The following is a 12824-nucleotide window of genomic DNA, read 5'->3' on the forward strand; positions in this document are numbered from 1 at the left end:
AAATAGAGCGAGGAGGAGCATGTTCAAAAGGACAGAGGACGTAAGATGGTGTAATGAAAAGCTGTGCTGTGGGGGCTTAAAGAGAGAAGAAAGGCAAGGAGAGGTAACAGGAGAGCTGAAGACAGATTGAAGAGGACGGCGCAGGGAAGGAGACAAAAAAGACAAAGGGAGTGGGAAAATTAAGCTTGTATAGAGCAGGAGAAGGAATAGGAAAGGAAAGTAGAGATGTGTGAGGGTGTTGGAAATGACGCTTTTTGCAGGGTTATCCCTGAACATTTTGCCTTCAACCTCCTTTTTCTCCTGACTTGTTTTGGTTGGCTGTAGGACTCTGGGCACTTTACCACTGCTAACTAGTGCTAAAGTGCATATGCTCTTTGTCTAAAATGTATTGGTTTATCCATGATTGTCATATCTGATTTACTAGTAAATCCCTAGTATAGTGCACCAGGTGTGCCATGGACCTGTAAATCAAATGTTCTTAGTGCGTCTGCGGCACTGAGTGTGCCACCCACATGAGTAGCCCTGCAAACATGTCCCAGGCTTGCAGTTGCAGTGCTTGTGTGTGCAGTTTTACACTGCCATGTAGAACGGGCAAGCCCAAACCTTCCCTTTTACTACATATAGGTCACCCCTAAAGTAGGCCCAAGGCAGCCCCATGGGCAGGGTGTGGTGTATTTAAAAGGTAGGACACATACTGGCGAGTTTTACATGTCCTGACAATGAAATGCTACTAAATTCAGTTTTCACTATTGCAAGGCCTAGCCCTCCCATAGGGTAACATGAGGACTGCTTTGAAATATCTGTTAAGTGTAATTTCCCATTGGGAGAGGAGCAGGTAGAGATATGGAGTTTGGGATCTCTGAACTCACAATTCAAAAATACATCTTTTGGTGAAGTTGGTTTCTGAATTGTAAGCTTGAAAATGTCATTTTTAGAAAGTGGGCATTTCCTTGCTTAATCATTCTGTGCCACTGCCTGTCTGCTATATACACATCTGGGTCAGTATGACAGTTGGCCTGTTGTGTATTCACTCTAGATAGTCACACAAAGGGAGCTGAAATGTACCCTGCATATCCTGATGGGCCATCACCAGGCTGATGGGTCTTCCTGAGCTACAGTGGTGAGAACAGCTGAGACTTGCACCTGAATAGGACTGTGCCTGTTCTTACCCCCTGGAGTGTGCCTGGGGCCAGGACAGGAAAAGGCAGGGTCTTGTGCACTACAAAGACTTCTTTTTGAAGTTAGCCTACTTCAAAGAAAGAAACAGGTATCCGTACTAGATCTCCGACGCCACATAGTTAGAACACTTCTGGACTGAGGACATTCTGCCAGGAAGAAGAGCTGGATGCTGTCGGAGGGACTGCCACTCTGCCTGTTGCTTTGTTGTGCCGGCCTGCTGCTTCTGTCCTGGGAGTGAAGGGACTGCACTTTGCTTTCTACATCCTGCTTACCAAAGCTCTCCAAGGGCTTCAACTGAGATTGTCTCCGGTTAAGAAGTCTCAGGGCCATCAGAGACTTCACCTACCAGTGCCTGGGCTCTATTGCTGAGAGTCCTGACTTGCCAAGTGGTGCCAAATCCATTTCCTGGGCCCTTGGAAGGGAGCTTTGGTGCAACTAAGAAGAAACTAAGCACACTGACTCCAGAACGACTTCAGAACCAGCATAGCTCTCTCCAAATCTGCGCTGCTGCCTACACCAGAGCTGTGGTCCCCGCTGACTGCAATGATCAGGAGCTGCAACACAGGCCAGACACCACCGCAGGACTACTGAAGTCCCGCCATAGTCTGTGACACATGACTCTGCCACAGCACCTGTGGCCCCATGGTGTGATCACAACACCGCAAAGTAGACGCCTTGCAACTTGACCTTCTGGATTCATCTACCCTGCCGAGTCGTGAGGAACTAACGCCTCACCACTGATGCCGCATCAACTCCCCTGCAACCGTAAGGAACCGATGCCTCACCTCCCCGACAGCAGAAAGGTACCGATGCCGCACCTGTTCCAGTGACGTTTCACCTCCCCGACTCTGTGCAACGTCTTTGTTTCCTCATCGTTTTCCCAGGTACTGTACATGGGGTGCGTGATCGACCCGCATTCTCACACGAGTGGTGTCGGACTGTTAGGAATGACTCCATGATAGGCCCAGTTAAAGCTATAGTGTCTCTAAGCACTTTTCTAAGATTTTATCTTTGAAAATTCTTATCTTTACTTGTGTATGTTAGATTTTTGTTGTTTTGGTCTTGTTTTACTCTGATAAATAAAAAATAAATATATATATATATTTTTTTTTAACATTGCCTCTGCAATAAGCCAGACTGCTTGTGACAAGGGGGTGAGCAAGGGTTATCTTAGCTGTGCAACAACCTTACCCCAAGTAGAGTGAGGGACAGGGTGCTAACCACTGGCAACTAGAGACCCTCATTTCTTACAGAGGGGGAAATAGAAAGAGAGTAAGCAGGAACCTTGAGATGCAGAGCTGCCAGGACTGTGGAGAGGGCAGAAAGAAGATGGAGCTGAAGAAAGCAAAAGAAAGATAGGGACATGGAAGGAACAATGGAGAGTGCAAAAGTAATTCAGACAGAGGTGGAGAATAACAGGAAGGAGAATAGAAGTGGGAGAGAGATGGAGGCAAGATGGCATCTCATGAACCAGAAGCTATAACATCATATTTGTACACAAAATCCAACTTCAACAGTTAGAAGAACTCTAATTAAACTAACACAATCATCAGAAAAGGAAAAAAGCATTGGCAAATCCAAAAGGTTGTGCCTATGCAAAAGCTATTGGCTTTGCAATTGTGTTTTAGCAATATTGCACATCAATGTGGCTGCTGTTAAGCAGGGCTAAAAGTAAGTGGTTTAGAGGAGAGTGGTGTTGTGTGGAGAGGACTGTCAAAGTGGGGAAGAGTGTTGCAGAATGGAATGTTGTGAAGTGGCATAGAGTGGAGAGAAGTGTCATGCAGAGTAGAGCGAAATAGAATAGAGCGGTGATGCGCAGAGTTTGGCGAGCAGTAAAATGGCAGGGCGAAGAGTGGAGCAGGGCGTAGAGTGGAGCAGGGCGTAGAGTGAAATAGAGTGGAGTGTCAGTGTGGACTACAGTGGCCTAGATTCAAGTGGCATAGAGTGGAGCAGAGTGGCGTAGAGTGTCAGCATGAGGTGGCGTAGGCTGGGGAAAAGGTTCAGAGTGGACTAAAGTGGCGCGGAGTGTCACAGAGTGGAGTTGCAAAGAGTTCGTAGAGAGGTGTTCAGTGGAGTGGAATGACCTAGAGTGAACTAGTTTAGAGTGCCAGGAAGTAGAGAGCCATGGAGCAGCATGGAGTAGAATGGCATGCCTTATAGAGGAGTAGAGTGATCTGGAGTAGAGTAGTGAAGCAGAACGTCATAAACTGGAGTGGCATAGAGTACAGTGGTGTAGACTTTCGTAGAGTGACGTAGAAGAGAGGGGTGTAGTATGGGGTAGATTATGCATGGTGTATTAGTGTACTGCCATTATAGGCAACACATTTTCAATTGAAATGACCCTTACAGAGACACATTACTGATAAAACTATACAGCGCACAATGGTAATGTGTAGAAACTGCACCACCTAGTGTATTGATTTGTTTTGATCCTATTAAAATATTTGTTTCCAGTATACTTAAGGGTTACAAAAAAATAGCTTAATTTGTGCTTTCCTAATTATGAAATATGCTGAAATATTTGCACCGTTCATTTACAGACATTTAAATGTTGTTGTGTTCAAGAAAAAAGCCTTTAGTAAGTAAAATAAATCTGAAGAGCGAGCAGTAGCCAATAGCATTATGTTAGCAAAACCCAGAACCACGACATGGGCAGGAACAGAAAATGAAAAAAGACGAGAAAACCCCACAAAGAATCAATAGGAAAAACACCCCCTTTCACACCCCCAGATTGTCAGATAAGGTCACTCAATTTGAAGTCAGAGAGAGAAGAGAAAAGCAAACACCAAGCTCCCTTGGAAGACCGAGATTGACATTTGTCTTCTGTCTTGAATGCACAGCAAATGTGATAAGATAAGAACAAAATTTAAAGGGCTTTTAACAGGCCTGAGTAAGAATACAGTAAACAGGGTATGGTCCATGGGATGAACTAACTCAAGCTGAACATCATAAAACAAATAAAGCCAGCAGATAGAAAGCAAGCAAATGTGAGTTAGAAACCTCAAAGCCAATGGTAAGCAAGGGATGGAAGGCATTCCTAGGTCAGCTTTCCGAAATCCCCCAAGATGTCTTTAACAAACCAACAGCTGCGCTGTTTGGTAGGCTTAGACCTAAAAACCAGTATATGATTATGGTGAAATCTTCCTTCATAGGGGATGGGTAGGAGCTCTATTTAAAAATGCATTAAACATGCTAGACAAATGCTCTGGGACGATAAACCTCAATTATTAGGAATGTAACTAAAATGTGAGGACTATAAGAAAATTGATTGCAACACAAAGGAAAATGAATATTAGCATTTTGCTGGGAGTTATCCGGAGTCTGCTAAAGACAAAACGAAAACCTCAAAATGCTGAAGCATGACTCACGTAGAGGGCATCTAACAAACGAAGCAAATATGGAGATGTGAAATATATACAAACCCTAATTCACATGCAACATCCAAAATACTAAAATAAAAACATCATCAACATTTTAAAATAGAGCAGACCTAGACTTTCAGCAAATGTGTTAAAAAACGCACATTTTTGACATCTACTCAAACACGAATTTATAACTGATCAGAGTGCAGAGGTTACTGTACAAATAACACTTGAGTTACTAGAATATTTTACTGCAACAGCTCACCGTAATAAAGTGACGTTGTACATAAACAGATCCTTTATGTCATAAAATAAAACAAGAAACTACCAGGTTGCCAAAAGGGAATTGGCCAGGTTGTATACAGGTTGTGGAAATAAACGGCAAATTCGTGAATGATACATTACAAAATGATTGATGCTCACTCTATGTGGGTTTTCTGAGCAGATTAAGCATATAAAGTGACTGACAAAAAAAGTACCGGAGTGCCGGCCAGCCCCCACAGACCCCGTGAAACGTTGTTGCAAGAAGTAACTGCAAAACAACATTTGAAAACGTGAACTTATAACCAGCAAACCATAAACTACCCTGACCCTACCAAAAAAAAAATAAAGTTTCGGCTTAATTGATTTTAGTGGATTGAAAACCACTCCCGCTCACCCTGCTAGGAGACTCGAAAAGTTGAGCTAAGGAGCTAAGGGAATAATGAAGGGAACCTGCCAAATGGCATGTGCAATATCACAGGATATTTGAGGGGAGGGGCGTTGTGTGACTAGGTGTTTTGGCTGTTAAAGGTGGTGTTAAGTGTGTCGATGGCCTTACACACAGTTGACAGCCATACATGCCAACCCTCCCGACTCAGGCGAGAGTTTACCGATTTCAAGGCTAGTCTCCGCCTCCCGATTCTTGCATCCCGACTCGGAGTTTTGGGAAATTAGCAAAAACAAAATGTTTGTCAGGAACGATCCAATCACCCCCTCCAAGAATCACCTCAGACATCAAAGAGTAACGCTTTGGCCTTTACTCTTGGAGAGAGGGGAGGGAGAGGGGTTAGAACTTGTGACAGGCTTCAACATTTCATTTTTGGCAGTTTTGACAGCGCAAACAAAAACAGTTTAAAACTGTTTTTTGTTTTCCCTGTGTTATTGCCCAAAATGAAATGCTGATCGTCTGTCACCATACATGCAAATAGGTTCGATTCAGGCAGATTGTTACTATGCATCTCTCTCTTGCATGCTCTAAAATGTTGGCATATATGGACAGCGCTCTTTCTGTCGGGGCCGGCGCTGGGCGCTCGGACAGACAGGTTGTAACGAAAACAGCTTGCGGTACTTCTCGCACGTACACTTCCCACTTTACAATAATTTCTCGTTCACTCACTTCTCCGGATAAGCTGCGCCATCGCCACTGATATCCTCTGCAAGACTGCAACTGTCACTGCCTTGAACTTTGTCCTAGTGTAGCAACGTTCATACAAGTCACCTCACTAGAACTTTTGAAGGGTTAAACGGGCCGCCATCTTGGGATGGGCGTGTTGCCGCAAACCTACCTTCGGAGCGTTCACTTTATAATGAACAGCAGCATCGACCATTATACACGGACCGATTCATTCTATGTATTTCATGCAGAACCAGGGTCTTTCTTAGAGGTATTATACTGTCAATGTCTTAACTAGGTTGTTATACACATGAATCTGTCATTGTGTAATATAACGGGTGCTCATTTAAAGCTCTCCAATACCTTCTCATTGAGTTCGCTATGTACAACTGCAAAAAAAAAAAAATACACGAAAGATGGCGAAATCGATGAAACGTGCTCTGTAGTAGGACGGATGCCGTACTAGATAAGACTGAAACGTTTATTGCGTCTGGATGATAGGCTAGCGAAATAGCATCGAAATAGAAATGCGACTGTAGCATTTACATCAGAAAGTTTGAAGGGAAAATCAAAAAACATTAAAACCTGAAATAAATAATTCAACATTTTCTAGCTTTTCCATCTGAAATTTTAGTTGTATTAAGGACACGGAGGTGATAGGCTATGCTAAATTTTCCCGCACCAGGTCCATTTAGGATATTGCATAAATATTATTGTTATCCTGTGTGTTGGTCCAGATGTCTCAATTAACCCCTTCACTGCCAGACCTTTTCCCCCTAAGGTGCCAGACTTTTTTTTTTGGCTGTTTGGGGCAGTTCGCGCTTAGGCCCTCATATCTTTTTGTCCACACAAGCTACTGATGTAATAAACCTCGACTCAAACAGCTCAGATTTAAGAGGTTTATTAAAATAAGAAATTCACAAGAAAAATCACCCCATCTGCGCAGCACAGTGTGGCCTGTCTCTCCCCCAACACGACCAGCCATCTCCAACCGACGCTCGGCTCCTGCCTCGTGCCCGCCCACGCAGCAGAGAGCTGAACCTCAGAGGAACAGCCGCGAGCGAGGCTTTCTGCTCCATTGTGCGTGTTCTGGACACGCAATGGAGTTCGAGATATTACAGCTACCCACGCCAAATTTGTGTCCTTTTGTTTCCCAACATCCTAGGGATTCTAGAGGTACCCAGACTTTGTGGGTTCCCCTGAAGGAGACCAAGAAATTAGCCAAAATACAGCAAACATTTAGTTTTTTTTAAAAATAATGGGAAAAAAGGGCTGCAGAAGAAGGCTTGCGGTTTTTTTTCCATGAAAATGGCACCAACAAAGGGTTTGCGGTGCTAAAATCACCATCTTCCCAGCTTTCAGGAACAGGCAGACTTGAATCAGAAAACCCAATTTTGTTTCAAGACCGGAGGCTCCTTTTATGCATTCTTATCTTGCTTTAATTAATACAGCAGCAGTCAAGAACTACAAATCCCAATAGACTTACCGACAAGCTAGCTAATGGGAAGAAAAAACATAAGAACGATAAGCACCAATAGGGTAACAGCTGACACTATAGAGTACATACTTGGCTGCAAGCAGTTCACTTTTCCGGCTGCTCACAGTCAAGATAACTACTCTTTTACTGTTGTCTCAAAACTTTCTTTACAGTATATTTTATTTGTGCATATGTGACTTGTTTATTTTTTAGTGCGGAACGTTCCGTTTATCTAATTGTGCACTACGTGTGCTTTACTTTCTCGAGCTTCCCGCTCCCCTGCCCCCCCTTCTTTCACTCAAGCATCTGCCTTTCACACGCATTAATGGTTTTAACCGTTGCGCTACCTTACTGCTTCAGGTCCGTTCTTCTTTACACACCTTTCACGCGGCCCAGCAAGTCGGACTCGCCGCTTCCTGCCGGCTTCCTTGTTTCTTTTTAACGACGAAACTCTATCTGCCTGGGACCGCCCCAAACACGCCCATTCTTCTACCAGAGGGGCGCAGCTCCAAATTCCCTTTCTGCTCCGACCGGACAACATTCTTCCAGTGCACACACTTCAGTGGAGTGTCTATTTATTTATTCCCACCCATTTTCACTCCCATTTTGCTTAACCCTTTCTCTACTGGTTTTTCTCTGTGACTTTCAGGTTTTTGTTATTTAATAATGGAGATAGACCGTTCTCCTTTAACTCCTGATAATAATGACGATGGGGAAACATTTAATCAGGATTTGACTGAATGTATTCAGTCCGCTCTACAACAATCTTTACAATCTTCTATGGAAAAAATGTCAAAGAATATTGAAAATTCCATCAGAAATATGATGTCCAATACCTTACTGGCCCATTCTGCGGGGGAAAGCAGAAAACATAATTGTTTTTTCTTTTTTTTATTGTCCTAATTCACCACAATCCGACTCAAAGGGGGAAGGGGGGGGTGGGACCCCAAAACCTCATGAATCCTCCACCCGCTCTTTTACCTCTCTCAGTGAGGAGGAGGAGGCTCCTAACCCGGAAACGAGCTGAGTCATTAACGTGTGCTATATGAGATCCACTAAGCGTACTTAGGATAAAAAAATGCAGTGTAATCATCGCACAGTCCAGGTTCAACGGGGGAAACTCAGAAATTCGAACCTTCCAACCAAACTCTGAGAGGAGCCCAGAGCTCTTGCTCCTTCCTCCCCCTTTTGGAATCCAAGAGTTATATACTAACGCCTCTATCCGCTCCAAAAATATCAGGGGCAAAACCGACACCCATTTTCTACAGATTTCTCTTCTAGCCAACAGTATCATATGGAACAGCAGTTTCTTCTTCCCCTTCTTAATTGGTCTCTTGAGTTGTTCCTGAAGTAGACCAAACATAACCAGGGAGGGGCCAATTTGGCTGCTGATCAAAAGTACCTCCCCTATTACCTCCGCCACCTTACCCCAAAACTTAGACAACTTGGGACAACTCACAAACTTATGGAGGTCATCTGCCTTATCCAGGCCACACTTTTTGCAAGCCCAAGCCCCTCCTTGCCCAATCTTAGATATTTTTGCAGGCATCCAGCAGGCCCTGTGGATAGTATAGAGATGATTCTTTCTCAAAGATGCGGGTCGGACTGTCTCGTATAGGAGAGCGTTAGAAGCTTCCCAAAGATCCATGAGTTGCTGGCCCAGCAAAACTTTCCCCCCACACATTCTCTGGATAATGAAAAGCTGCTTCCACTGTCTCCATGATCAACCAGTAAAGCTTTGTTGTCTGATGTCTTATAAGGGGGTTAGAGTATAAAAACTCTTCCAACTCATTTGAGGCCCCTACTTCCTCCTTCACATTCTTCAACCAAATGGAAATTTGAAGATATTTAAACCTGGATAAGTGACCTCCAACCTCCCTGTTCAGTATCTCATAGGATGCCAGCCTCCTTTCTTTAACCAGTTGTCCCCAAACCAAAAAGTTCACCTCTTTCAAAGGGACAGCCAACTTATCTCCAGTCCACTCCCGGGAACCTGGTGAGTGCCAAATTGGGGAATACCTGCTGTAATATGGGAGTTTAACAGCTCTTCTCAGCCCCCACCAAAGTTTTACCCAATCCTTAATTAACTTGAACCGGATTTATTTGACGAATGTAGGATCACCAAACTTGTGCAACACACCCACATGATGTATACTACAAAATTTCAACATAACCCTAAACATGCGTCCCCTCTCAGAATCCCTCAGTTCCTCCCTTAATTCCTTAGAATTCTTTAAAAAAAATAGCCCATGCAGAGTGTTGCATGTCAGGTAAGACTAGTCCTCCTTTCTATCGCTTCCTCCTCGACTTCTTCCAGGCAATATGCACACCTTTTGAAACCCAAATGAAGCTACCTATTTCTCCCTGAAGCTTACTCAACCGCTGTTTCGCAAACATCAGCAGGACTGCATTAAAGATAAATAACCATTTTGGAAGAATTATCATCTTTACTAAATTCACGCATCCTATAATTGCGAGGGGGAAACTAACCCACTTCTTCATCAATTGTGTTGATTCCCTCAGGATCTTCTTAAAGGTGATCTCTGCAATTTTATCTACTTCTTGCAATTATACTAACTCCTAAATATTTCCCTTCTTTTTAACTGGGACTTCGGTTACCTTCATATTCCACACCATTACTTCCAACTTATCACCATTAACATCGAAACCACTAATCTTCCCAAAAGCCCCCACCTGTTCCTTCAAAACCTCTAAGGTCTGGGTCAAGTCAGATGTGTAAATTAATACATCATCTGCATGAAAAGAAATCTTCTTGTTCCAAACCCCACAGCAGAACGGGAGCACCCTCTAGTCCCTCCTAAGTTTACAGACAAAAGGCTCTAAATATATATTAAAAAGCAGTGGTGATAACGGGCACCTCTGTCTCGTGCCCCTTTTTATTTTGAAAGATGAGGATAAGATTCCATTTACCAAGATCCTAGCCTCTGGGTCCTGATAGATCCCCTGCAAAAAACCCAAAAATGTATTTCCTAAATTAAAAATCTCACAAACCTTCCTCAAATAAACCCAGTTTACCCTATCAAAAGCCTTAGTGGCATCCACCAAAAATATTGCCAAGGGATCACCGTGAGTAATCGCTAAATCAATTGAACCTATCAAAATATGTATCAAATCCTGCATCGACCTCCCCTTTATAAAGCCTTTTTGATCCTGATGAATAATTTTTCCCAGGACCCCACTTAATCTGTCCGCCATAATTTTCACAAAAATCTTGTAGTCAGTATTTAGCAGAGAGATAGGTCTATATGCATTACAAGATCTCAAATCCTTCCCAGGCTTCAGAATGCTTCCTTCCATGTCAGCGGCATTTTACTTCTCCCTTCCAAGATGTCATTACACAGGTCCAAAAAAAAAAGGGTTGATGGTGGGATCGACGGTCGCGTAGGAGCTCCCGTCATGCTCCGCGTCTAGCCACAGGCTCAGAGGGAAGGACGTGCCTCGGGAATCGGACGCGTTATGGCCGTGCCGCATCTATGAACGCGGAAAGGAGTTTGGAGGTCACCAAGCTCCCCGAGGAGCCCCCCGCTTCCATTTTTTATGTTTGGTATGATTTTGGAATGATGCCCCTTCTTTTCGACTCCCGCATCCGGTATTTACTTCAACTCTGCTTGTGCTAAAAAGGCTCTGCAGGTGCCTGCCGTGACTGTTCTGCCCTGAGAAGAGGAGAGAGGAGGTCGGTTCTTTGTAAAAGAAATGGAGGTGAGGAGGGGGCCACGAAAAACAATAGTCTTTGCCAGTGGGGGCAGTCTTGTTTTTTCCTCTTTTTTCTACTTTTTATAGCTCTGTGCGCTCTTGCTGTAGTACACCGTGAGTACACTGTGAGTTTCTGGAAATCGCTGGTTAAAAGATACTCTTCCTGGAGTAACTTTAGTGCAAGTCTGGCACATGGCCAGTATTTTTTATCTTTTATCTAAAAATCCAGAGTCAGCTGCATAGGAGGGGAGAAAAAGGGGGCTGGGTGTCACTTATCAGAGCAAGGACAAGGAGCAATGCTATATAATGCCCCGATCTCCACATTATTTTCAGGGAAAAGGGCGCCCTGCCACTAGGGCTCCTAAAACAACACGTGCTATTAAAGCAAAGCGCCCAGCCCCATCTGACAATCACTTGAATATGGATGTTTCTGCAAATATCTCCCTTCCGTAAACCACTGACCTAGCGCTTAGCATTATCTCTCCTCGCAGCTTACCGCCCTCTATGACTTGTTTGGTGGATCTGAATCTTCGCTCTGAATCTCTGCTCGAAGAGGCTAGAAACCCAGACCCGGACTTAGACTTGGACTTGAATTTGCAATCAGTTAACAAAGTTAGTCCACCTCTGAACCAATCAACCTCCAGTTGTATCTCAGAAGCTCTTCACAGCAAAGTTCTAGATATGGGCGCAGCTCCCAAGTTGTTGTATCCCTTATTTGGTGGATTGGTGAAGGGTCAAAAAGATGTTGCTCTCCCACTGACTAGTGACTCTATCTCTGCTCCCAGGCAAACAGCTCCCTACTTGATTTATCTCATGAGCCTATTTCTCTATCAGGGATCAGTACTGCAATCAGGCCTCCTCCGAACTCCTCTGTCAACGGACCCTCCGAGCTGGCCCAAGATCAGTCGAACTTACAAGCGGGCTTCTCTTCTCGTGCACTTAGAGACAAGGCAAACACCGATATCCCCTCAGAAAACTTGCTCCTTCAGATGTTAACTGAGTTAAAAACGTTGAAAATTTCACAGAATGAAGCAAACCAGAGAACGGAATCACAATTAAATTTAATTTGTAGTAATATACAGCAACTTAACTCACATATCAAGGAGGTTGAATAGCGGGTGTCTGATCTGGAGGATGTAAATGTCACTTCGGAACCGTCAGTGGCAAAATGTCAAGCAGATCTGTTAGACTTACAGATTCGGCTAGATGATGCAGAGAATCGCTCACGCAGATCTAATTTAAGATTTACAGGAATTCCTGAAGGGCATGAAACTGGCCAGACTGTTACAAATTTAATCACTGATCTTATCCTACATCATGTTCTTCCAGAACCAGCGGATAAACATTTGGATCTTACCATCATGCAGGCCCATCGGGTTCCTGCAGTTCAGCCACCCAGTGCAAAGTATCCTCGAACTATTCTTGTAAACTTTGGCGACTTTCGTGTCAAGGAACGCATCCTTCAACAGGCGATTAAGAATCAAATACACCAGTTCCCAGACAACTTTGCCTTCACAATTTTCTCAGATATGTCGGTGGCGGCTGCATATCAGAGGATAGAACTAAAGGGGATTATTCCGGCATTTCAAAAAGCCGGTGCTCCAGCAGGACTTGTACAGCAATCCAAACTCAAAGTGTTCTTTCAGGGACATTCTAATTTAGTTCATACAGTTGATGCTGCTAAGACCTTGTTGCATTCAATTCAAAATAAGTTAGG

General features: G+C 43.8%; 1 protein-coding gene across 2 annotated transcripts in view; it reads right to left on the minus strand.

Annotated features, from left to right (window-relative positions):
* The window catches only part of ECH1 (enoyl-CoA hydratase 1), a 186399-nt gene extending 180190 nt beyond the window's left edge, over positions 1-6209 (minus strand). Inside the window, exon 1 of one of the 2 annotated variants that reach the window (XM_069206892.1) lies at positions 6089-6209. Coding sequence is in view for 1 of the 2 variants with exons in the window: in XM_069206891.1 (XP_069062992.1) it covers positions 5920-5941 (22 nt within the window). In the remaining variant the exon portion in view is untranslated. The other variant, XM_069206891.1, reaches the window with a different exon arrangement.
* Positions 6210-12824: the final 6615 nt, after the last annotated feature.

Source organism: Pleurodeles waltl, chromosome 9 (genome assembly GCF_031143425.1).
Source record: "Pleurodeles waltl isolate 20211129_DDA chromosome 9, aPleWal1.hap1.20221129, whole genome shotgun sequence".
Lineage (NCBI taxonomy): Eukaryota > Metazoa > Chordata > Amphibia > Caudata > Salamandridae > Pleurodeles > Pleurodeles waltl.